The sequence below is a fragment of the Hesperophylax consimilis genome, chromosome 23, assembly GCF_061612785.1.
Source record: "Hesperophylax consimilis isolate HC1 chromosome 23, BYU_Hcon_1.0, whole genome shotgun sequence".
NCBI classification, from domain to species: Eukaryota; Metazoa; Arthropoda; class Insecta; order Trichoptera; family Limnephilidae; genus Hesperophylax; species Hesperophylax consimilis.
Window position 1 is genome coordinate 30,098,240 of NC_142858.1, and position 27,271 is coordinate 30,125,510.

A 27,271-nucleotide genomic window follows, 5' to 3' on the forward strand; every position below is an offset into this window, starting at 1 on the left:
AATTTGTATTCCATTTTTTTTAACCTAACCTAACCTAACCTTCTACTTCCTGGTTACGAAACCATTACTAGGATAGGTTATTGTACTTTTTATTACTAACCTCCAACTTACCTAGCTCTGGTAGTTTGTATTGATATTTGAAGCTTATGTTTGTATTATTTAAGCTTTCTGCCAGAAGCCTGACCTCACAATTGTTATTTAATCTTATATATTCTAGGTTTTCCGAATAAAATCACAAAGTAGAAGAAATTTGTGTTTAATCCGTGACCTATCCTGATATTCCTTTACGATAGGCCTACTTCACTAGTAACTCTTAAGATCATTTAAACTTGAATGCACTACTTGTATTTTTATGACAAAGTGCCTTCTTCGATGTAATTGTTATGCAGTCTTATGGAGAAATAACAACCAACCAAGAAAGCCAAGTTCTCATTGTCACAGGTTTAAATTTGCCGGGCAGATATGAAGTGAAGTTCGGATTTCGTAGCTCCGCCCCCAATCCTCCGGCAATGTGAGAACAGGCGCACCCATCGCTTGATGAAACACAGCGGTTCGAGCGGTTCTATGTGATGGCAATCTTGTCTATGTCAATATTTATGACAATCTATGCTTTGAATCTATGGACTAATATTTTCAGCAGTTGTGTGGATTTGTGCATCTTCAGTTTGAGAACTATCAAATAATTATTGTTCAAAAGTGACTAGAGTTATTTTGAAACAATTTTATTATGAGGCTTGGATGCACAAAGCCATGCTGATTTAATTTATAAAATTGTTTTCTAATATGTACGGAGGAAACATCAAACCAGATGTATCATTGTTCTTGCCTGTCAATGACGATACTGCAACTCGAAGAAGTCTTTGGAGGGTACGTTATTATTATTATTTATGTAGCGGTGTGAAATAAATAAATTTAATTGCTAGCTATTGTATTTATTTACTCGTTCAGTGTTCAAATTATCCATTCCCGTTTATCTACTAGAGGGGGGCGGGCTATTACCCTCAAGACGTGTTTCAGTACGGATCTGCTCAACTGTCCCAGCAAAGCCCAACCTTGTTATTACTTAGCTTCAGGGACTGAAACTATTCATGCCTAGTTTTCTTGGACCCCGGTTTGTAATAGCCTGTGCTTGTTATTGCCTAGACGGTTAATGCCCTGGCTTGTTATTACTTACCTTCTGGGACAGACAGTGAGTTGTTTCAAGCTTGTCATGAATAATTTTGTGTAGACAAATTAAGTCAGTAAATTGTATTCTTTTATCCAGGGTCGTAAAGATAAAGTATTGGAGTCGTTCCTCATAAGACTGCAGTACGGCACTTAGTCCGAGTTTAAATGATAACAATCTTAGATTTTGTTTTTTGTACAGATTCAATAGTTTTTGATAGTTAGATTCCACCCAGGCGTCGTGCGTTCAATTCATCAGTCCTCCATCACGACACAAGCAACATAACCAACTAACTGTGGTGGTAGCACGATATTTTCAAATTCTTGTCAGGTTATTCGTTACTAGTTTGTACTTCTATAGCCGTTAAATAAAATCCTTGCTAAAACTGCAATCAATAGGAAGTATTAACCTAAAAACTTGTAAAAATTGGTCCAGAAAGTTATTTGTACGTTATAAAACGGTTTTCAAATAGGTAAGTACCAGTCGATGACTCCTAAATGATATAGGCAGTTTTTATATGGATGGGTTTAGAAAAGGAAAAAATCCTAATGAATTATTAGCGATATCCCTAGCGGAGAAATAATACTAAAATTTGTATTTACAGCACTTTCTGAGATTGAACCTATTCATGCCTAGTTTTCTTGGACCCCGGTTTGTAATAGCCTGTGCTTGTTATTGCCTAGACGGTTAATGCCCTGGCTTGTTATTACTTACCTTCAGGGACTGAACCTATTCATGCCTAGTTTTCTTGGAACCGGGTTTGTAATAGCCTGTGCTCGTTGTTGCCTAGACTTTTAATGCCCTGGCTTGTTATTACTTACCTTCAGAGACTGAACCTATTCTTGCCTAGTTTTCTTGGACCCCGGTTTGTAATAGCCTGTGCTTGTTATTGCCTAGAAGGTTAATCCCCTGGCTTGTTATTACTTACCTTCTGGGACTGAACCTATTCTTGCCTAGTTTTATAGGACCCCAGTTTGTAATAGCCTGTGCTTGTTGTTGCCTAGACGTTTAATGCTCTGGCTTATTATTTCTTAGCTGTTTAGAAATTACTTCCCTAGTTCTAAAATTTATTTTCCCTGTTGGAGAAACTGTATCATCATGAAGCGTTGTTAAAATGTGAATTTCTCTTTTGTCAGTGACATCCTTCCCATCACCACAATAAATAATTATATCTAAAATATGACCTGTCTGCTCATCGCACAAAACATACATTTTTATTCCAAATTGATGGCGTTTGGTTGGAATATACAGTTTAAATGTAAAACGTCCTTTGATCTCTATAATGCTCTCGTCAATGCTTAGATTTTCATATGGCACCATTGTTTCCTAGAACATTTTTCGAGTGTGATTGACCAGAAGTTTAATTTTATTCAATTTATCTCCAGCAATTTAATAATAATATTATAAATTTAAAAATAAGCGCCCTTGAGGTGATTCAGCGCCCTTGAGGTGATTTCTCACGAAAACGGCGCTATATAAATTAGCCAAATATTATTATTATTTGGATGATTTATATATGTAGCGCCGTTTTTGTACAAAATAATCTCAAGGGTGCTGTATAAATATATAACACAGTTCTACAGTTCTAAAATGATCTATGCTATTGATAACTATATATGGAGATAATATACAGTACAATACTTCCCTGGTAGGTCACTTGAGATTAACACTTAATTAACATTAACTAATTGTTTATTAGCGAAAATTAATTAATTACAGTATATAGGACATAATAGGAAAATTTCATATATTTGGACTTTCTCTCAGGAATGGTATATTTAATTTAAGGGTATGACAGGGTAAGTTTTGAGTCACGAATTCTGTAGGACTTATGGATCTTAGTTCCGGAGGAAGTTTATTCCAAGCCTTTGACCCAGATGCTCCAAAAGCGACATCACCAAACTTAGTATTTGGCTTGCGCTTAGGTTCCATCAGTCTGCCTACAGCCAGTGTTTTCCGGGACGCCTAGTTCAGAGATGTAGGAAGGGGCCATTTCATTGATGGATTTAAACACCATTCAACACAGTTTGTACTGGATTCTTTCAGGGCACTTGAGCCAGTGAAGGTTACGAAGGTGTTCTGAAATGTGCGAATATTTAGAAACCTCTGTTATGAGCCCTGTTGCTGCATTAAACACTGATTGAAGTTTGTGAATTTAATATTTTGAAAGGCTGACATAAATGCCGTTGCAGTAATCGAGACGTGAGACTACGTAAGAGTTGATTATTAGTTTTGTTGCTTCTGTAGGAAGGTTTCTTCGAATAGACTTGAGTTCTTAGGTGAAAAAAACCGGTGCTTACAGTCCTATTTATTTGACTTTTAAATGAAAAGTCCGAATCTAAATTGACACCGAGAAGTTTGTCTGTTGTTTTTGAGATGATATCGCTGCCGGAAATAGAAATATGTGAATCGTCAATGAAGAGTTGACGTTTGTTTGTGGCCGCCCACAGAAACTCAGTCATAGATGGATTCAGCTTCAGTTTGTTTGAAGGCATTGGTTACACCAGTGAAACACTGAAACAGTGCTTATTTCTGGTCACTGCATTGTCACTGCAGTAAATACGTTGAGTTCATTAACTGATGTATCTTTCCACCTGCGAAGCTGTGAATGTTCAGAAATAACTTTATACTGAATAGTCGCTTGATAATATTTCTGGTCATTAGCATTGTCACTGAAATAAATATGTAGAGTTCATTATTTCGAATAGTCGCTAGATTATATTTGTTTGTCTTCTTGACAATTTCGGACATTATATTTGTATTTAGAAAGTGTTCAAAAAAATTAATTCTGATAATAATGGGGGCTCGATTATTCCACATGGAAAATCATTAAATCGATGGATGATTGGTACAAAATTTCCAGTCCAATTTCCTGACGAACTTGTTTGAGTAACTTCAGTATCCATAGGTTCATCTTCGTTGTCACTAAGTTGCGTTATAAAATCTGAGTCATCCTTACTTTCCTCAATTTCAGAGTCAAGATTGAAGATGATTTCTCTTATCTCTTCTTCACTGAGAAATATGCCTTGACATATTTAGGGATATAAAAATTAATGTTTCTTTCCGTTTCAAAAGTGTTTGTACCACATAAAAAATGAAATACCGTACTAAATTTAAAAAAATTTCAATTCAGGAATAAAAACATAAGTCCACATTTCCGTCGAACATTAAAAAAACTTTTAGAACCACACAACTGAGATTGTAAAAAGAACCACATGATATCCACACACACAACTTTACGATGGTGGGAGATTTAAACAACTGTGCCAAGAAATCTGTACACCTTTTTTGGATGCTGCTTCGCGTAATATAAACAATATAAATTATCAACTTTGATGAGAGATGTCTTTAAGAAATAGTTCATAATATTTAGCCCCATCTACCGTTAGAACTTAGAAATATCAACCTCGAAACCTTCAGTAAATGGCAGTTGTGGCACGGATTGTTCGTACGCCGATATGTTGACACTGGAAATACATTAATTTTTATTTCCTACTCTAGTTTTACGATTTTCGATGAAATAGTCACTACTTCGTTTATGTATTGAAATGATGATCACATTATTGTAATGACTCTCATGCAATATGTTAACGTTAATGATTAATGCTTAGAGCATAGAATACGAGTTAATTACTACATTGATAATAAGTTGTTATTATCTACAGACCATTTTTATACATCATAGTAATTAAATCTATGGTTGGGTAAAGAGTTTATCAATATATTTATGTCGACACTTCCTGTGAAATGTTCGACTGCAAAACATTACCAGGGGCAAGTTCATTCATAATAATATAAAATCATTAGATTTCATTTCATTATTTTAATAATGTGTGTTAATGTGTGTTTCCAGTGGTGGAACCAGCTATCCCGCTTGCAGCGCAGTATAATATACGTACTTCTTCTGATCACCGTTATTTACTTGGTAGTATCAGAGAGATTTAACGATTCTCGCCAATCCAGCTCTGAAGCTCACGTCGAGGTATTTAACACTTCTTACGTAATGAAACACGTGTACACTAAACTTGTTAATTAATATGCCAACTAGTTTCGAACACAAAAGTTTTTATGAAACTAGTGGTCCAGTTTGACTCTCTGAAGAAACACGAAATTGATATACATAAGTATGTATACAGTACATTTTAACTAACACTTTAATTAGTTTCACCAGTACAGGAATACAACAGTTGAGTCTGAAACTGGTTGACCTATTTATCTCTCCAACGAAACTTTATTCAATGAATTTCAATAAACTTGTGTATGCGAATTTTTAAATCCTCAGTTTTTAACAATTTTGAAAGCAGGTGGAAGACTCACAGATTTTGATTTTACAAACGGATTTAATTTGAAATCTATGTATATAAAAATAAATGCTTCTTTGTTTATATTGTATATATATATGACTCAAAAAATACTAGACGATTTCGCTGAAAATTTGCAGTGCTGGTACTTACCCTAGTGGCAGTTAGGCATGGAACTGGCAGAGGAAGGGTGAAAGTAGACTGAATGTTGTAAGTACCCCGATGAATGGCAGTGAGGCATGGAACTGGCAGAGGAAGGGTGAAAGTAGACTGAATGTTGTAAGTACCCTGATGAATGGCAGTAAGGCATGGAACTGGCAGAGGAAGGGTGAAAGTAGACTGAATGTTGTAACTACCCTGATGAATGGCAGTGAGGCATGGAACTGGCAGATGAAGGGTGAAAGTAGACTGAATGTTGTAACTACCCTGATGAATGGCAGTGAGGCATGGAACTGGCAGAGGAAGGGTGAAAGTAGACTGAATGTTGTAAGTACCCTGATGAATGGCAGTGAGGCATGGAACTGGCAGAGGAAGGGTGAAAGTAGACTGAATGTTGTAACTACCCTGATGAATGGCAGTGAGGCATGGAACTGGCAGATGAAGGGTGAAAGTAGACTGAATGTTGTAACTACCCTGATGAATGGCAGTGAGGCATGGAACTGGCAGATGAAGGGTGAAAGTAGACTGAATGCTGTAACTACCCTGATGAATGGCAGTGAGGCATGGAACTGGCAGAGGAAGGTTGAAAGTAGACTGAATTTTGTAAGTACCCTGATGAATGGCAGTGAGGCATGGAACTGGCAGATGAAGGGTGAAAGTAGACTGAATGTTGTAACTACCCTGATGAATGGCAGTGAGGCATGGAACTGGCAGATGAAGGGTGAAAGTAGACTGAATGCTGTAACTACCCTGATGAATGGCAGTGAGGCATGGAACTGGCAGAGGAAGGTTGAAAGTAGACTGAATGTGTTAAGTACCCTGATGAATGGCAGTGAGGCATGGAACTGGCAGAGGAAGGGTGAAAGTAGACTGAATGTTGTAACTACCCTGATGAATGGCAGTGAGGCATGGAACTGGCAGATGAAGGGTGAAAGTAGACTGAATGTTGTAACTACCCTGATGAATGGCAGTGAGGCATGGAACTGGCAGATGAAGGGTGAAAGTAGACTGAATGCTGTAACTACCCTGATGAATGGCAGTGAGGCATGGAACTGGCAGAGGAAGGTTGAAAGTAGACTGAATTTTGTAAGTACCCTGATGAATGGCAGTGAGGCATGGAACTGGCAGAGGAAGGGTGAAAGTAGACTGAATGCTGTAACTACCCTGATGAATGGCAGTGAGGCATGGAACTGGCAGAGGAAGGTTGAAAGTAGACTGAATGTTGTAAGTACCCTGATGAATGGCAGTGAGGCATGGAACTGGCAGAGGAAGGGTGAAAGTAGACTGAATGTTGTAAGTACCCTGATGAATGGCAGTGAGGCATGGAACTGGCAGAGGAAGGGTGAAAGTAGACTGAATGTTGTAACTACCCTGATGAATGGCAGTGAGGCATGGAACTGGCAGAGGAAGGTTGAAAGTAGACTGAATTTTGTAAGTACCCTAATGAATGGCAGTGAGGCATGGAACTGGCAGAGGAAGGGTGAAAGTAGACTGAATGCTGTAACTACCCTGATGAATGGCAGTGAGGCATGGAACTGGCAGAGGAAGGTTGAAAGTAGACTGAATGTGTTAAGTACCCTGATGAATGGCAGTGAGGCATGGAACTGGCAGAGGAAGGATGAAAGCAGATTGAATGCTGTAGAAATGAGATCCCCAAGGTGTATGTGTGGTAAAACCGTGTATGATCGTGTGAGAAATGTGGACATCCGCAGAGAATGCAAGGCTGATGTATGAGTAACGAGTAAGATTAAGAAAGAGACGCTTAGATGGTTTGGGCATGTGAATGAACGAAGAACAGAGTGTAAGGAGAATATATGATACAAATGTGAATGGCAGAAGTCGGGGATGCCCGAGGAAGACATGGCACGATCAATTGAATCAGATACTTGAGTCGGGCCATGTCAAGAGTATGTATGACATGTAATGTGAGTGAGGCAAGGATTGTGTGATCGAGTTGTTTGGCGGTCCGTCATCTCTGCCTACCCTTGCGGTGAAACGGCGTGATGGTTAGTTAGTTAGTGACCAAAACTAGTTGAGCAGTTAAACTCTCAGTGTGACAAGCAGGATAGCACTGACAGATATTCATTCTCATAAATGCATTAAAATGTGCGGTAACATTAGAGATACAATGGCAGAACCATACACAAATCTACTATTGTGTCCTTGTTTCTTGGCAGATTGAGATTAAGGTTCTTTACATGGATGGCAGACTTATAGCTATGCAAGTTAGGAATTGTTTATTTAACCCATAAGGCCCTGCTTCCACAGGATCTCTATCTGATACTCGACTGTTCAAGTATTTTGACGACTACCATCATACATCCGTGCGGAGGTTAATACAAAGGCACACGTTGCTACCATTTTGTAAATCTATCGGTGAAGCCAGTTTCCCGCGACCAGCCATCAAGTTTGTTGCTGCTCACGTCGTCGAGACTGTAAACGTGGCATGATATATTGTAACAATGCGTGTGCTTTAGATCTATGCTAGGAACAAAACAGTCAACAAAGAATGACATGGTATAAAGATGACAGCTACAGCAACTGTTTGGTTGTGAGTGAGGTTATGAAAGCATTCTAGTTTTGACATTTCAGGACTGCACACTTTTTATTGTACGCTTACAATAATAATGTTCCAATTACTTTGTAATTCTGTAAAAACCATTTCATTAACCCTAAGAATGCGGCACTCTTCTATAACCCGCATAGTATGAATTTAATTTCAATTAGCCAATTGGATGGCCAAAGGGTGCTCCATTTCACTGGCCACATCTTTGAACTAATCATAGCTTCAAGTAGTCCCTATTTGTCCCAAATCTTTGAAATACATTCGAAGCACTTGAATTCGAGGCACATGCTAACTACCCAGATTTTTTATTGGAACTCGAATTCGAATTAGTAGTAGTAAATGCATTGCACTTTTTTTAGATCTAGCTAAAGCGTTCGACACTATCTCGCACAAAATTCTGCTGAATAAACTACAGCGAATTGGGATACAGGGTCAAATTTTCAAGTGGTTGGTTAGTTACCTAGAAAACAGGAGCCAAAGAGTGGATATTAACGGTACTCTAAGTGATCCAGCCAATATTAAATATGGCGTACCGCAAGGAAGTACACTAGGTCCCATATTGTTTAATGTTTATATAAATGACTTATGTAATACTTCATTTGCAGACCACATTATTACATTTGCTGACGATACACTACTTTTATTCGAAGGCAAAACCTGGAATGAGTCTTGCAGTAAAGCTGAATTTGGCATAAACAAAGTTAAACAGTGGCTAGATAGTAATCTCCTCACTCTAAACTCGGATAAAACTAAATTCATCTGCTTCAGTTCAACTCAAGCGGGTCAACCACAAGAAATTATTAACATTAGAATACACCATTGTTACGACATTATTACATGTAAATGCAATACCTTAGAATGTGTGGACAATATAAGATACCTAGGAATTATCATTGATAAATTTCTGAGATGGGACAAACACATAGCCTTTACTTCCACAAAGGTCAGGAAACTTACACATCTGTTTATAGCAATAAGAAATATTCTATGTCTAAATGATTTGAAACGAATTTACTTTGCAATGTGCAATTCCATATTAGACTATGCTTCCTTAGGTTGGGGAGGTTGTGCTAAAACCATACTCGATCCTTTAGCTAAATCCCAGAAATCGCTTATAAGAGTCATACTGAAAAAACCTTTCAGGTACCCCAGCGATTCATTGTTCGCAGAGTTTCGTGTTCTTGATGTAAGACAATTATACATGAGGAAAATCATATTACATACTCAAAAACAGAGGCACTACTTAGCTTCCGTAAACCACTGTCATAATACAAGACATGCAAAAAAAAACCCAACAGTTCCGCCCACCACTTCCTCATCTTTAGCACAGAGACAATTCTCATACTTAGGCCCTAAACTGCTCAATCTCATACCTGATGCATGGAAGGCAAAGAGTACTAATATTCTGCGTATGCAGGTAAACAATTGGCTTCTGGTCTTGGGGAGAGCTGAATGCGAGAATATGCTAAAAAACAGTAATTGAATTGTAAATTTTGTTTTTCTTTACATTCTTCTATACATTTTAATTTATATTGGTATTATATTAGCATTACAGGAACTGTATTTTTACATAAAGAAAGTTCGAAAATTGCTCAATTCTTCGTGATATTTTTCCTTAAAGGAAAAGCTCCTTCTTTACTTTCATTTTTTATTTTTCATTTCCTTGTTTTATATTTATTATATCAGCTAAACAATAGTAAAAAAAAAAAATGTCGTGGTATAACTGAAAGTATACTAGATTATGAATATACATTTGTATTACTTTACCAACAGAATTTCTTCAATTCAGTTTCATTTTCAAATTCATTTTCTTGTTTTTATCTATTAATATTTCTTTAATTTATTATGTCAGCTAAACAATAGTAAAATATGTCGTGGTATAACTGAAAGTATTCTAGAATATGAATATACATATGTATTATTTTAACAACAGAATAGTCAACACTATAATTTACTACAATTTACATGTAAAAATATTATCATATTGGAATGTCCTAAAACGGGCAATCGCCTAGTTGGACATTTTAAGTTCATTAATTGTATTATGTAATATTTACAAACAAACAATAAATAAATAAATAAATAAAAATAAATAAATTGAGCGCTAAACTCAGGGTTATACTGTAGCAAGTTGGATTTTATAATGGCATAAAATGAAATTATCATTCAATAATTTATATATTTTCAGGAGATATCAAAAAATGGAATTGATGATTTGTTAAAATCAAACAAACACTTAGAAAATTATAAAGAATTGTACCCAGATGATAATGTTGGGGCTGAAGAGAGCAACAAGATTCCTCGTGATACCAACTTAGCAGAAAATAATTTGCAACAACAGCAGCAGATTGACCAGCCCGACTCACACGTCGGGATGCAGTTTAGTGGTATGTACTGTGATTTTTACTTTCAATACCAATGTACTAATCTAACATAACCCTTAATCCTCCCTTGCTGAACCAACCTTTCCTTGTTCATCATATTCCCTGCCTTGTGTAACCTAAACTATGCTAGGTGAAGGTTGAAAATATATGAGTTTATAATGCATATTATTATATTAAACACCTATCTATAATGTACTGTACTCTCTTAGTAATCCGTTGCTCGATACCATACCATTACTCGACTACCATAATAAACTGCTGTTATTTTATATTTCATAATTTGTAGTTCGCTCGTGCCTAGACTCGAGCGCCGAGCTCTTACACACTCACCGTCTTAATAATTACATTCGGCCTCGAGCCTCATTTTTAATGTTTTTTCAGAATTTTTCTCTTTCAGCCAGATTTTTATTCTTGATTTGAAATCATTCAAATCTTCTATTCGCTTTATATCAGGGGGAAAGATGTTGTGGAGTTACTTCGCAAAATAAATATAATTTCTTTGTCCGAATGTGGTTTGAGCTTGTTTGATGAGTACGCTGTATTGTGGAGAATTCAGTATTTTTGAATAGTTTCAATAGTATATTTTTAGCATATATTTTTTGTACATTTGAAAATTGAAAATTAAATTATTGAAAATTTCAATCGAAGGCGTTCTTATGGGTACTTTCATTACGGTTTTGTGATTCCCTTTTGAATTGTGTTCAGGTTATGTATATACTTAGATACAGCAGATCCCCATTCTATAATTCCATATTCAATACAAGAATGACATAAGGCGTAATAGTTTTTTTTATGTCCTTTTTATTTAGCACATTTCTTAGATTTTTAAATAAATATATACTTTTTGTAAGTTTTCCGTGATACCTTTGTGTCATGGAAATAATGTATATGCAGGTCCCATCTAAGATTTTCATCAATTACTACCCCGAGATATTTTATGCTTGGTGAGTTTTCTATAATTGGAAATTCACATTGAACATTATTTCCAGAGATGTGCTTTATTTCAAATAAATCCATTTCAAATGGAAATGCAAAATGCAAAATGGGTATTTTCCATTTTGCATTTTAAATGCTTTTCTATAAACCATTTTGCATTTTAAATGCTTTTCTCAATGCATTTTCCACTTTAAATGCTTTTTTGCAACATTCTTCCTACTATCTCCACTCATCTTTCTTCATAAGCCCCAAATATCAGTCGGTCCTCAACCTCGCTATGAGAGATAATTTACATTTGTCAAGTTGCTCCCTGGTAGGAGCCGTGGCAATTGAGTGATACCATTACAAAAAATACTGATTCAAATACTGAACATGGGGCCATGACGCTGTAGTATTAAATGTTAGATAGCAGTTTTTACGTTGGCAACATTAGTCCCGCGCAAATTTTTTGTGGTTTCATAATCTGTAGTCGTGGTGTTTTTGGATTTACCATCATGTAATATGTTTGTTCTACATTGATGTCCATTATTAAATGACAAAATTGTTTAAAAATTCTATAATTATTTAGATTGTTTGACCTGAGAAACAATTTTGCATTTTCAATGCATTTTGAAAATAGGTATTTTGCATTTTGCATTTGAAATGCTTTTCTAAAAACCATTTTGCATTTTGCATTTTCAAATGGAAAAGTTTTGACCCATTTCCATTTTGCATTTCAAATGGTTTTGGTTACCCATTTTGCACATCTCTGATTATTTCTATGGCATTTGTGTAATTTTAGTTGTAGTGATTTTACTGTTTGGCCCCTTGAGTTCATTGAAAATGTTATATATTTAGTTTTGCTTATATTAATGGTAAGTGAGTTAATTTTCAGCCGATTTTGAAATGTACTAAGCCCCTGTTTAGCCACATAAAATGTTTCCGTCCAGTTTTCTGTTCTCGTCTTGTTTGTTTGTTTGTTTATACCAGATAACTTTAACATACATATTTTGTATTTTAATCTTTCGCTTTCACTGATTGGTTTTTGGGCTGGCTGATTAGTGAGAGAGTTCTGTACATGAATTAAAGGCACTAAAGAATTATATGATTTCTGCCATTTTGACTTTCTTTCAATACGTGTTTGTAAGGCATCGGGATCGCAACCACAGTTCAATTGTCTACTGGCTGTGTTAATTCATATATCATCAGGTTACTGTAACGCAGGAATGTAAACCTAAAAATGTTATATACCCTTTTCAAGCATACCTTGTTAAGAATGCACGTCAATGTTTGAATGCCTGCCACTATAGTATTTTATGACCACAATCTATGTATATATAGCTCCCGTGTTACCTAGAGTAGATTATAAAGCATTCAAATTTAACCTCTGATTGATAAGAGTCTCAGTGGACGTAAACATAATATGCACTTACTTACTGTCAATGTTATCTTTTTATCTAAAATGTTCATTTTTGTGGATAAGAATAAGATAAATCTGTTTTATAAAATATTTTAAATTTGAGCTTAGGTTTCCGACCCATAAGAACCCAAAAGAATTGAACATTAAAAAAATACAACATATTATTTTATTATTCATAACCTTGGAATGTTTGTCTTACCCTTTAGTAAAAAAAAGTATGTGTGTTTGTGATTTGTGAAAAAACACTCATAACTTAATATTTTTTTTTTTTTTTTTTTTTATAGTGAATACCTCACAAGAGTCCCAACTGCTCCCGTCTGGAGCCAGTGAGACTATGGCATCCCCAATTGGGGGATGTTGTGAGGCTGAAGGTAAGTGGGGAAGGGAAAGAGGAAGGTGGGGAAGTACCTGGCTATTCAGATCTAGTCACTAAACACGGCTAAAGCCATTTGGAGCAACGTTTCAATTCTGAATGGTGGTCTTACACCAGGGCGATACTGGTAGTATCTTCCACTCTGGAACGTGCCGCAAATATACTATATATTATTTTAATTAATTAATTGTGAAATAACACAAATTAATCAAATAAAATTTATTTGCGCACGCCGGGTTCGAACCCGCGACCTTCGGAATGGCAGTCCAATGCGTTACCACTGGACTATACCGGCCGTCGAAGAATATGGAGAGAATGAATGTTCCACATTGACGGGGAGTAATACACTTGAGCGAGAACTTTGTGCGGTATCTAAGTTGTTCTTTACATCACAATACTCTATAATTTAGGTAATTCTAGAAAAACTATTCCATTATTGATGAAATAATATATCTTCCCTCCACCCCCATTACTTTTTGAAAAAATTCTTCCTGCTAGCTGCAAGTGCAGTCGTAAAAGGTTTTTTTTTAATTGAAAGAGCTAAATGTTGTACAATCTCTTTTACCGTTTGGACTGCTGGGCGAAGATGGGCAATGACCGATTGAATGTGCAGGTAGTAAGAAATATTAAAAGACACTTTGGTCTGTTTGTCCAGGGCCGGGCAATCCGCGGCAGCAGGCGGTGGTGGAGGCGTTCCAACATGCCTGGGCCGGCTATAAGAAGTTCGCCTGGGGCCACGACCACTTGCGGCCTCTCACCGGAGGCTACCACGATTGGTTCTCGCTGGGACTGACCCTTATCGATGGCCTCGATACTGCTTACATTATGGGGTTGACTGCTGGTAAAACACTTTATTCTAACATTGATACCTTTTAAGGTTGTCACTTTAAAAATAGTATAAACCAAGCAAAGCTGTTTCCAGAAAATATTTAAAATTAATTGTCGTCGTTTGCTGTACGAGATAGCGCTACTTATATCTCTGCAAGTTCATCTGATCTCCCAACAACTTGGAAGCCGTCTCGTAATCAATACTATTGGGAGTAGTTCTTAACTAATTAAATATAATATTTGATTATTGAAGACAATATTAGCGATTTCTAAACGAAAATTTGAAACAGAAAAATCAGAAAAGATACAGTCACATCTAGGATTTGAACCCATTGCCGGGGCAGATTTTCATTTAGGAATCGCTAATATTGTCGTCAATAATTAAATATTACAATTTGAGGTATTACTCATTAAGTTATTCCAAAAATAAAATAATTAAATTAAGTAAATTCTAAGATAAAAGTAGTGTGTTGACGTATGCAGCAAAGAAGGTAAACAATATGTTTCCTTATAACGCTGGCCCCCCTCCAATGTACAAATTTTTCAAGAATGTGCTAAAAGAAGAATCTTATCTATTTTTTGTTTTTTGTTGTTGTTGAAATGTTATTTTTTCTTCCGCAGAGTATAAAGAGGCCAAAGAGTGGGTCGCTACCAAACTTTCATTTGATGTTAACAAAGATGTCAATTTATTCGAAGTAACAATTAGAGTTCTTGGCGCTCTTCTGAGCAACTACCATCTCTCCGGGGATGAAATGTTCCTGGAAAAAGCAGTAAGGAAATACATATGTTATATTATGTATGTATCTGTAATCTGTGTTTTTATTTATTTTCTGTTTTATATATTAATTGAGAATTATTATTACTTGCTCGTGTGTACTCAGTACATGTGTTGCTCGGTGAATGGTTGGAGTAAAGTTTTAAGTCTTCCTCGGGTGTCCCGCACTTCTTATCTACCGATGCCACTGAATGTTTTTATCTTTTCTGTTTCACATTGTGCGTCTGAGAGTCATTCATATTATCTTCAATGATTAATAAATATATTATATTTCATTTTTTAAAAGTATCTATATCTCAAAATGTTTATAATCAAATATATTACGTCAGCACGCAATAGCATTAAATAATAAACATAACCGGGAAGGTTATGTTATGTAGTTCGATTAGACGTTGGAATAGCTACCGCTTGCGGAAGACGATTTAGTCAAGTTAATCACTTACTTCCTGATCACGATCAAGAGTGGAACAGCTGGAGTAGCTGGGCTACTCGTAGTACTACTACTACGAGTAGCCCAGTAAATCTAGATAAAACTGGAACAAATTAGGGGAAAGCTGAATTTTTGCATGTGAATATATTGCAGGGAGTTTTATCACAAAAGTCCCCACCCCTCCCCCGCTTGTTTCCCCCCTGTGCCCCACCAAACATTTAAGTTGAAGGTTCTACTAAGTCAGTATATCTCCTAAACTAAAATATATATCAGAAAATTACGTCCAAGAATGAATTTCTCATAAAATTACCTAAAAATAATCTAGAATAAAACTTTTTGCTATCTGCAATAGTTTAGCAAATAATAAAATAGATTGTTAGAAATTTTTTATGTTTAAGTTGATTTTTTTTTTGGCTAAGGGAATATAAAAAAATGTTTTAAGCAAAATATTTGGCAAATGTAATAAGCTTTAAAACGATATGCAACACTGCTTACTTATATCGTTCATACTCATCGAAATCCGTCTTAATCCATAGGCGACACACGGCAGAGGTTTTTCGGTGACCTTTGTGCATAGCACTTATTTATGTATTTCGATGAAAAGTTTAAGCAGGTGAAAAAAAACATAATTAATAAATTCGAAGACACTGTGAAGTCTGTTAACTTTCTTACCACGGAAATTGAAGAAATCAACAACAAAATAAATATTTAATGAAATCTCGCAAATTAAAGAAGACAACAAGACATAACATATCTCCCAGGACCTAAATACAGATCTTATTAAAACACCGGATTACCTAGAAAGAGATAATTTGATTTTTAAAGGCTTAACCCTAGATTCTCTATCTAAGAGGAACATTATCGTTCTAAAATAAAATAAAAAGATTTGATGTAAAATACACACAATAATACATTTTTAACGATAAAATAAGATGAAATAATAACTCATATTGAATAATATCATATACTTACTTTTACTCTGTATAACCAGAACTCATCAAAAACAATGTTTTCAAAATAACTTGCAGTCTCGTCAAACGTTACACTATTCATAAACATTCGTCTCTCAGACGTTCAAAGGTCTATAACTTGTCCACAAGACTTCACTGCGAGGCAAGCGCACCCGCGTTACTAATACACACCTGAACAAAATGGTGTTTGTGAACGGGCTAACAGAATTATTATAGAGAAAGCGCGATTCTTACTTTTTAATGCGAAATTAGAAAAAAAGTTCTGGGCTGAAGCGGCTAATACAGCAGTATACCTAAAAAATAGATCTGTAACTTCAAGTTTGGGAAATAAAACACCCTATGAAGCGTGGTATAAAAAGAAACCAGATTTAAGTCATATACGCCTATTTGGCAGCCCCGTAATGGTCCACATACCGAAGGAAAGAAGATTAAAATGGGACAAGAAGGCTAAAATGCAGATTCTTGTAGGATTTTCAGAAACAGTAAAGGGATATCGTGTATATTATCCCATAAAAAATATTATAACTATAAAGAGAGATATAATAGTGATAGAAGAAGAAACAGTATCATCGGAAATCAATGCAGAAAACATAGCAGAATGGATACAGGATGATGTTGAATTTGAAGGGCATGAGTCTCCGGCAACAAACGAAGATGGCAGAGATTCAGTGGGGAAGTCTTCAATGGATGAATCTCTCCAAAATTCAAATACATCTGTATATACTGATCCGGCTAGTGAACATGATGACGATACAAGCATCACAAACATAGAGACAGATATCTCAATCAGTGAGTTGCAACCAATTCCAGAATTACCAGAACAGGAGAAGAGAACACCAAAACCTCCGGGTTTGGTAATATCTGTATTTCCAATTCCAATCCAGATGTCCAACAAATAGACTTCTCAGAAGCGCTGAATGGACCAGAAGCTGATCAGTGGAGACAGGCCATGCCAGAGGAGCTTCAGTCGTTCGAGGATAACGATGCGTGGGAAATTGTTGATATACCAAGTAATGGATTAATTGTGCAAAACAAGTGGGTGTTAAATAAAAAACTAGATGTGAATGATAAAGTGCGGTATCGTGCCCGACTCGTGGCTAAAGGTTTTACGCAACGACGTGGTATTGATTATGAGAACACTTTTTCTCCTGTCATAAAACATTCTACGCTGAGAATGTTATTTGCTCTGAGTGTACAGTGGGATATGGACATAACACATCTAGATGTGACAACAGCTTTTTTAAATGGAAATTTAAAAGAAAATATTTACATGTCAATTCCAGAAGGTTTTGTAAATAAGCAAATTAGAAAGGTCTTGAAATTAAAAAGAGCTATATACGGACTGAAACAGTCTGCTTTAGTCTGGTATGAAAAAGTGAAAGATTGTTTGCTGAACTTTGGTTTTAAAATAAGTTAATTTGAACCATGCTTGTTTACATTTTTTTATGAGAATGTCAAGATTATTGTAGCTATATATGTTGACGATTTCTTAATTTTTTCTAATAGTATTGCAGAAACAGAAAAATTAAAAAATGTATTAAGTTCTCAATTTAAATTAAAAGATTTAGGTCTTGTTAGACGTTACTTAGGCATGCGAATTAGTGTAAACAAAGAATGTAAGACTATAACTATAGATCAGCAGGAATATATAGAGCAATTATTATTAAGGTTTGATATGTCCAATTGTAAAACTTTAGATACCCCCATTGAGAGTAAGTTGAACATAGAAAAGGCTGAAAATTGTGTAGTAAACCTTCCATATCAAAAGCTAATTGGAAGCCTTATGTATTTGGCAGTTTTGACTAGACCAGACTTGTTGTATTCCCTTAGTTATCTCAGCCAGTTCAATAACAGTTATAATGAAACTCATTTTAGTTATGCTAAACGAATATTAAATTATTTACAAAAGACAAAACACTATTGTTTAACATATTGTAAGGAAAATGCAGAGCTGACAGGTTTTGTTGATGCAGACTGGGCTAGTGATAGTCTGGATCGTAAGTCTTATACTGGGTTCTGTTTTGTAATGGGTGGTTCTGTGATTTCCTGGCAAAGTAAAAAACAAAAGACTGTCTCCTTATCCAGTACTGAGGCAGAATATGTTGCTCTCTCAGAGGCATCTAGAGAAGCTGTTTATTTCAGAAATCTTATGTATGAACTTACTGGTAAAAAATGTGTAATTAAATTGAATTGTGATAATCAAAGTGCATTAAAATTAGCAACAAGTCATCAGGCACATGCTAGATCAAAACATATTGATGTTCGGTATCATTATGTTAGAGATGCAGTTAAAAATAAATTAATTAATATTGAATACATTTCAACTCAGGAAATGCCCGCTGACTTGTTAACCAAGGGTCTTTTGTCAACTAAGCATTATAAGTTCATGCACATGCTGGGAATTAAAGTTAAATAAAACAATATCTATTTATTCTGTTTAAAAATTCACATTTATTTTGTTAAGTGGGAGTATTAGAATAATGGTAACAAAATTATCAAATGTGTTTAGTGGCGCCATCTATATTGAAACAATGTGTAACATTTCAAGTAAATTTCAAGAACAATAAAAGATTATTCTTTTGTCTATTGCGAAAAGCAACGTGTTTTAATATACTTATGTACGATAAACTGAGCAGAATACACTGTACTGGTTGCTGTTTGTAGAAGTGGCAATTGAAACAACGATGCAAAGAAAACCAGCAAAGCTACAAGCAATACTAGTAGATCTGTGTCTGTTCCAACAACCATTTCAAGAGATAGGGAAATAAAGATACAGAATCAACATGCTCTTTTCTGGAAGATATTATACACTGACTGACATCTTTGAAGGTTACATCATTACAAGAATGTCATCATTATTGGCCAAACTATTGCAATAGTAAAAAGTTTTATTTCACATTACTTTTAGTAAATTTTATAAAAAGTTAATTTCTGGAAGTAATTTGCTAATACATGTTTTAGTTTAGGAGATATGAATCCTATAATTTCTATACCCGCTATATCCGATTTTTTGACAAAATGATCTGAGTATGACATCTTGTTCACATTTTTGCGAGCAACAAGAGGAGCCTAAAATTGAGTTTCAAAACCCTCCTTATCACGACCAAAAACCATGTTAAAACTGCGAGTGAGAAACCAAATCCGCTATATCATACAGAAAGTTACTATCAAAATCCGCTATATCGGATTCAACGAATCACAAGCAGTTATTTTGCCAAAATACAATATGGCCGCCGCTCTGACGCCACGCTCGTGTGTCAAAATGATCTACGCGTAAGTTTCTAAACCCGCCATGTCGGCTCAGTTGACTTTTAAAATCACGAAGTGAGTATCAAAATCCGCTATATCCATTTTATTTATCGAAATTACTTAATTATTGCTAGACATATATAGAAAAATAAATGCTTTTCGAAATTTTATTACTCCAATTCATTATATAAAAAATTGTTATGCATTTTCTTATGTACGCTAGAGATGTGACAGTTTTTTGCGGTTTTCTCCAAATCAATGAAAGTTGATATAGCGGGTATAGAAATTACACGACTCATATAATGGCTTTAGTAGAACCCTACAATTTCTATATTTAGGTGGGCACAGGGGGGGAAGCAAACGGAGTAGGAGTGGGGACTTTTGTGAAAATACTCCCTCAGCTTTCCCCTAATTTGTTCCAGTTCAATGCGTTCATTGACTGGGCTATAGCTTGGCCCGATTGGCGAGATCAGCACCTCGAAGAGGGCAGTTTGGTATTCTCTGCACAGTACAAACCTAATTTCCCACTGTCGCAGGTTCTGCAAATTGGAATGACATCATATTTACTAGACAATCTTTATAGAAGAGAAGTGCATAAATGTATTAAAGGGCCTTGAGGTGATTTTCTTATGAAAATGTCACTGTAGAAATGATCTAAACATTATTATTATTTGTTGCTAAATTTGTTCAAATAGAGCTGCAAATCTCTCTATTCCGAGAGATCATAATTACTGATAACCAACCTGAGTTAACACAATTCTGATTTCAGGATTTCTGCTTTTAGTATGCAAGCGAAGAATGCATGTGGTCTTTCACTGCTTGAAGATAATATGCCTGATTTGGTTGGTCAGGTATATATAACCTTTCCCTTAACCACCTCACAACACTACCAGCTAGTTGAACTCTTGCATTAACAGGTTTTGAAAGAAATGTTTGTGATGGTTTCAGATAGATTTGGGTGAGCGGCTGCTGCCAGCGTTTGAGACTCCCTCGGGGATCCCCTACTCCGATGTGAACCTGGCCACGCGGCAGGCGCACTCCCCCAAGTGGTCTCCCGACAGCTCCACCTCCGAAGTTACCACCATACAGCTGGAGTTTCGTGACCTATCTAGATCATCGAACGATCCCAGATTTGAGGTATACATTTCCTGCACGGTTTACTTTGATTATTTTATTACTCTCACGGCGGATTTGTGAATTTGACTTACGAATTCTGGCCTCGGATAGTCGAGCGATGGATTACTGAGAGAGTATTGTATTATGAATTCATATTGAAAAGAATTGCCGAATGTGTCCTTAACTCCACTACACTAATTCTAAACCAAATCAGCTGAGAACTCTAGAATTTCAATATGGCCGCCGAAAGTTTCAATTTTGACATTACATTTGAGTTCATCTCCCCCCTAACCTCGTCTGTATCAGTTTCGAACTAGGTAGCATGATATTGTGTGAAAGTTTTTATACTGAAAAGGGGAGAACGTAATGTTTACGTATTTTCTTACTTGTATTTTCTCATTTCCTTTTCAGAAAGCTGCTGCCAAAGTGTCAGAACATGTCCACTCTCTCGGCAAAACTCACGGCCTGGTTCCCATTTTTATAAGTCCGAATTCTGGACAATTTTTGACATATTCCACCATTACCCTTGGAGCGAGAGGAGATAGTTATTATGAATATTTACTCAAACAATGGCTGCAAACTGGGAAAACTATTAATTAGTATGTATTTTATCAGCGTTTCTTTCTTCATATTAACATTTCTTCCTTACTAGAATTTCTAAGACTTCAATTTACATAATTTTTAATTGTTTCCTAAAACTTTTATCTCCAGTAAATGCGACATTTTTGCTGATATTGAATTAGTATTTTCTTATGCTATATATTTTTATTTATTTATTTTTGTGTTATAATATTTGTATAAGCAATAATGTTATAATAACAATGTAACATTACATACATAATTACATTATGGGGTAGGGGGAGGTGTAATTTTATAATATTTTAAATAATTTTTATATGTTAGTTACATTGTTCAGTTTTCAATATATAATAAATTGAAAAATTTTAGTCCAATATAATAATAACAACCATTTATGTAGCGCAGTTTTGTGTTATTTCACTTCAAGTGCGCTTAGGTATTTATAATTGAATTGTTTCATTGTTATTTTACATTGAAGTTGACGTTGGTGCAGTTTAATTACAATATTATCTTTGTAAAATTGTAATGTTGTAACTTGAATATATAATGCTGTTAGTTTTCTTTCTGTGTGTATATGGTTTAAGTAGAATTGTTTTTATTATTAATTTTAGTTCTGTGCAAAGTCATTGTGTGTGTTTTTTCCACCTCATTCTACAATGCCATATTGTATTATTGATTGGCAAAGGGCGAAGTAAATCATTCTAAGAAAATCTTAATTTAAAATGTTTTATATACGAGTATATATATATGTAAACGTGTTATATACGAGTATATATATATGTAAACGTGTTATATACGAGTATATATAATGTAAATGTGTTGTGCGTTTGTACATTTTTGATTTAGACTTCTAAGCCTCAATCCTATAGATTATAACTGCCACATAGCTGCCCACTGCGTACATATCAATGGATTTTTAGGTTGCCACGATGCGAGCGCGCAGAGGCTGTACACTGCGAGCGCGCAGAGGCTGTATACTGCGAGCGATTGTCTTAAATAATTATTGTTTGGCTTATTTAATATTTATCTCTATGCCACTTGAGTACTTACGTAAGAAACTCTCTTGTGAGGTATTAATGGTTTCAATGAACTGGCAAAAAAGAACCATTTAAGGCGTAGCACTACAAAGTAATGCGAAATAATGTGTTTTGGTTTTAAAATTTAATCGCTTAGAAATATTTTAGATCCATTAATTAAATACTGCGAATAGAACACATCTTGGCCTTTGAAACAATCAAGCATTTTTCTAGATAACTCTTTTTATAAGCCCAGAAAAAAATAAAGCATCAGGCCTATAAAAACTGCTTTAAAATTCAAAATCTCCTACTCACGAACCTCTTTTCGCCTTAATGTGGAAAATTAGGCCTTTAGAAAATTATGCTAAAACATTTAAATATTTGTGTCTGAACTTCGCAAAATAAAATAAAACATTTTAAGGCAAAGTTTTTTTTTTGCATAAATCAAAACAGGTGGCTGGTGCCAAGCGGAAATTTAAATCTTATCGCCATCTACACAAGGGGTGTTATTGTAACCGCCTCCATTTCAAAAGATACAAGACGTGGTGCATCGCCTTATTGTGAAAACTGTCCTTATATATATGTATGTGGGTTTTTTATTTCCAGTCTTCGCGATGATTACATGTTGGCCATTGAGGGAGTACAAGAATTACTAGTCAGAAAAACAGTTCCAAATAATTATGTCTTTTTGGGCGAGCTCATATCCAGCGGCAAGACCCAAAAGGAATTGAAACCAAAAATGGATCACCTCACGTGTTACCTGCCGGGGACACTAGCGTTAGGAGTCAAGAATGGCATGCCAGATTGGCACCTCAAGCTGGCCGAGGATCTCATGTACACTTGCTACAAGACTTATGCCATCCACCCCACCTTTCTGGCCCCTGAAATAACCTACTTTAATTTACAGGTTTGTTACAATTTCCATTGCTTAGTTTTATCGCCTATGTACCCTACAATTGGTTTACGTATTTGACAGTCGGCACCGTGTACTGTACGAATCTCTGCACAGATGTATGGCGGTAGTCAACAAGATATCGTGATACTTGCAAACTCATATTTAAAGAGATAAATTCACAATGATGTTAATAAAAGGATGTAATTATAAAATACTTTTTGATGTAGCGCAATTTTTGTAATACATGACTAATTGAATGATTTTAATTGTTGAACTTTTCAATCATGAACCAGTTCATGTGTAATTGCCTGGCAAACTTTAGAAATGACTCGTATGCATAGAGGTATAAAATTAACTATTTTGAATGCAATGGGTAATTGCCTAGCAGCCATCTCGTAAGACAAACGTTTGAAATGACTCGTATGCTTAGAGAGGTATAAAATGAACTATTTGTCATTATAAAAATTTAAGAAGTTATAGTGTTTTTTCATACCACTTCCCCATCACAAATTGGCTTAAAATTGTTCTCGAATAGCTTAAGCTTATCACATAACTACATCTGTTATTCTATAAAGGTGCACTGGTTAATTATTTTTAATTGGTTATTAATGTATTTTTATTTCCTCAGAATGAAGTTGCCACTGATATGTATGTTAAAAGTAACGATGCTCACAACCTGCTGAGGCCGGAGTACTTGGAGAGTTTGTGGTATTTATATCAGTTGACTGGAAATACAACTTACCAAACATGGGGCTGGCAGATATTTCAGGTGATTCTTAATATTAAACTGCTCTCCTGCTCGTATCTATCATTAAGTATTTAATAAAAAGTAACTGCTAGAAACTATAATAATAAAATGTTCTCCTGAAAACATATATTAGATTTTATTTTGTGGGATTTTCATTGTCACATCTTTAAATAAACTTAATTATATTTTTACATGGGGTGAAATGTCCTACAGAATACTGTCTAAAAATACAGTATAATTTATGTGTATTGGAAAATGGGAGGACAGATATTATTTTCATTGTTTTGTGGTCTGCGTTATTTGAAAACCGAGTAAAAAATAAAACAATTTAAAAAACAGAATGGAGTGTACTGCATTTTCTTCAATTATAATACAGGAAACTTAGTTTATAACTCTGTTTACATTGTTTTTTTTTCCTGAATGTGACTTGCTGCACAGTGTTTTGTCCTGAATGTGACTTGCTGCAGTGTTTTCCCCTGAATGTGACTTGCTACACAGTGTTTTGTCCTAAATGTGACTTGCTGCACATTGCTTACTCCTGAATGTGACTTGCTGCACAGTGTTTTCCCCTGAATGTGACTTGCTGCACAGTGTTTTCCCCTGAATGTGACTTGCTGCACAGTGTTTTCTCCCGAATGCAACTTGCTGCACAGTGTTTTGTCCTGAATGTGACTTGCTGCAGTGTTTTCCCCTGAATGTGACTTGCTACACAGTGTTTTGTCCTAAATGTGACTTGCTGCACATTGCTTACTCCTGAATGTGACTTGCTGCACAGTGTTTTCCCCTGAATGTGACTTGCTGCACAGTGTTTTCTCCCGAATACAACTTGCTGCACAGTGTTTTCTCCTGATTGTAACTTGCTGCACAGTGTTTTCCTCTGAATGTGAATTGCAGCACAATTATTTAATTCACAAAAATAAAAATAAAATTACAATGCTTTATTAGTGTATTTAATTCAGAATTCTCTGGTCAACCTTTACTAAAATCTTCTTAATTTTGTAATTCTAGCAATTTATCGAGATTTTAAAATCTAAAATAATTTTATTAAAACATGTGATTTGAGATTTTCAGGCCAAAAGTATTTTAGTGATTAATATTTGAGTTACCATGCTTTGTTGCGCTTCCTCCTTCCTTAGCTAAAGGCGTCACGAAAACTAATGTTGAAAACCAAATTAATTTAACTAATTATAATTCTGAAATCCCGTCGCTAAGAAGATTAATGGGCGCAAGAAGATATATCACCCCTTCATACATAAACACACACTTCACCAAAATCTTTATTTATTGTTTTTGTGTTTAATTCGTAGAACTCCATTTAATTTTTTTTTAAATTTAATTAAAATCAAATTTAATACTATAATTATTAAGTTCTGAAAGTATTTTTTGTTATTGTTACAGCTGTTTCGGCTTTCAAGGCCAATTTGAACAAAAAACCAAAAAATACTTGCAGAACTTAATAATTATATTATTAAATTTGATTTTAATTAAATTTTCAAAACAATCTTTACATATGCCCTGATGAAGGACACTGTAAGACTCTCTGAAACGTTGGCTCAAGAAGGAGAAAGTGCAATGAGGCATAATAACCCAAAAATAAATCATGATAATAATTGTAATATGCTAGTTTAATAATCTTTAAAAATATTGTTTAACTTATTTCAGGCATTTGAAAAGTATACGAGAGTTCAGAATGGATACACCTCCATTGGAAGTGTAAAAAGCATTGAGAACACGAGACCCAGAGACATGATGGAATCCTTCTTTCTGGGAGAGACTCTCAAATATTGTTATTTGTTGTTTGGCGATGACAAGTTTACCTTGGACTTAAACAAATTTGTTATCAACTCTGAAGCACATCCACTACCAATCAGAACCACTTAATAAGGTTATTTAAAGAGAGAAGGTGGACACAATATGCACACTATTATTTATTATTAAATAAATTGTTTACCACATTTTTACTTTAATTTAATAAAACAATCCTCGGATCTTGGATGTCTTTTCTACCTAGATGCTTGACTTAAATGGAATTACCGATCCTAGCTGTTTCCCCTGTCAGAAACAATTTGTTCATTGTTCCCATTCTCATGGTGCAATATACCAGCTACAATAATGCAAACTGAAAATGAATGTTCGTCATAGCTTAAAATACTAGGGACATTATAATTATCACAGACGACCCGTAGGACAACGAAGATATGGAGAGACAAGAAGAACTCCATCCGTTAGAGCAGGCATGCTGTCTAGGCGTTTTCACTTTTGCAGCACAAAGTCAAAAGAATATTGTTGAATGCATTCTGCACGTCGCTTTATATGTCAGAATTGTGGGTAGATTACACCGCACCCAAATGATATAAACCAAAAATCATCTACAATAATGCTCATCCCCAACTCTTAATAGATATTGGAGGGACGAGTGCACTCTTTCAGAGCACTTTTCCGCCACCACTTGTGAAGTTTATGGCGCAGACTTCGCCAATACAAGAATACCATCTCCGCCATTGCGGCCTGGATGGACTCCCTCCTGACGGCCTGACAGGAGACGGTCAAATGTCCACTGTAAATGACAATTTGCATAATCTGATTATTAAGATTAAATATGTCATACACAGAACTGAGACGAACAGAAGTAGCGCTATCTATTATCAAATAGTGAAAAACTGTTACTCACTCACATGTAAAAAAATCTGAAATTCACTCCAATCTCTATTATGATCGAGTGTCAAAATAAGTCAGAGCCACCCTTCATAGATCTGTTTGTAAATGTAACAGCAGCTTCCAAAATCAACATAAAAAAATTACTACTATGATTATGAAAATTATTATCATCTACACTCCAAATAATTTTACATTTGCCGTGTATTAGGTACCTATAATATAATTAAACATTTTAATTTTGGATGTGAAATATTCCTGCATAATTAACTCAAATTTTCAAATTGGAACTAACGATTTTGTGATTTATAATATATTATGCCTTCACAAAAACTGTAAAGTAGGTTCCTACCTATAACCAAAAATTATTTTTATTTTTTGCAATAATTTAATAAGTAAAACCTCAAATTGTAATATTTATTCATTGAAGACATTGAAGCTAATCTGACCCTATGTCCTTCAATATAATAACCACCAACATTATCTTAATTTTCTTAACACATGTTTTATTGGCTGCTATCTTTATGTATGATCGTAAGATTCTTCCCAAACTAAATACAATCTAGAGAATGTCTTGGATAAATATATAATTTTTTTATTTTAATGTGCGAAGAGAACAGTTGAAGTTTTCATAAAATATTAAAGTAGATGCACATTATATGTACGATGGTTTTCCTCTTTGATGAAATTGTATTCTAACTGGCGTTCTAATTGAATGTCAATTGT

At 35.1% G+C, this 27,271-nt stretch overlaps 1 protein-coding gene across 1 annotated transcript; it reads left to right on the forward strand.

The window, feature by feature from the left end:
* Nucleotides 1-624: 624 nt before the first annotated feature.
* Nucleotides 625-25,871, forward strand: alpha-Man-Ib (alpha-Mannosidase class I b). The gene is made up of 10 exons (XM_089646140.1): nt 625-867; nt 5,019-5,147; nt 10,380-10,578; nt 13,939-14,124; nt 14,733-14,881; nt 20,485-20,673; nt 21,064-21,251; nt 22,854-23,154; nt 23,771-23,911; nt 25,553-25,871. Exons 1-10 carry the CDS (start codon nt 784-786, stop codon nt 25,769-25,771), a joined length of 1,785 nt encoding a protein of 594 aa, XP_089502266.1. The 5' UTR covers nt 625-783; the 3' UTR covers nt 25,772-25,871.
* Nucleotides 25,872-27,271: the final 1,400 nt, after the last annotated feature.

Bases quoted from the DNA above. Each gene is read 5' to 3' on its own strand.
- alpha-Man-Ib (XM_089646140.1), top strand. From the start codon at position 784: ATGTACGGAGGAAACATCAAACCAGATGTATCATTGTTCTTGCCTGTC. The intron at 14,125-14,732 runs GTAAAACACTTT...TTTCTTCCGCAG, and splicing joins CATTATGGGGTTGACTGCTG to AGTATAAAGAGGCCAAAGAG. The intron at 23,912-25,552 runs GTGATTCTTAAT...AACTTATTTCAG, and splicing joins GGGGCTGGCAGATATTTCAG to GCATTTGAAAAGTATACGAG.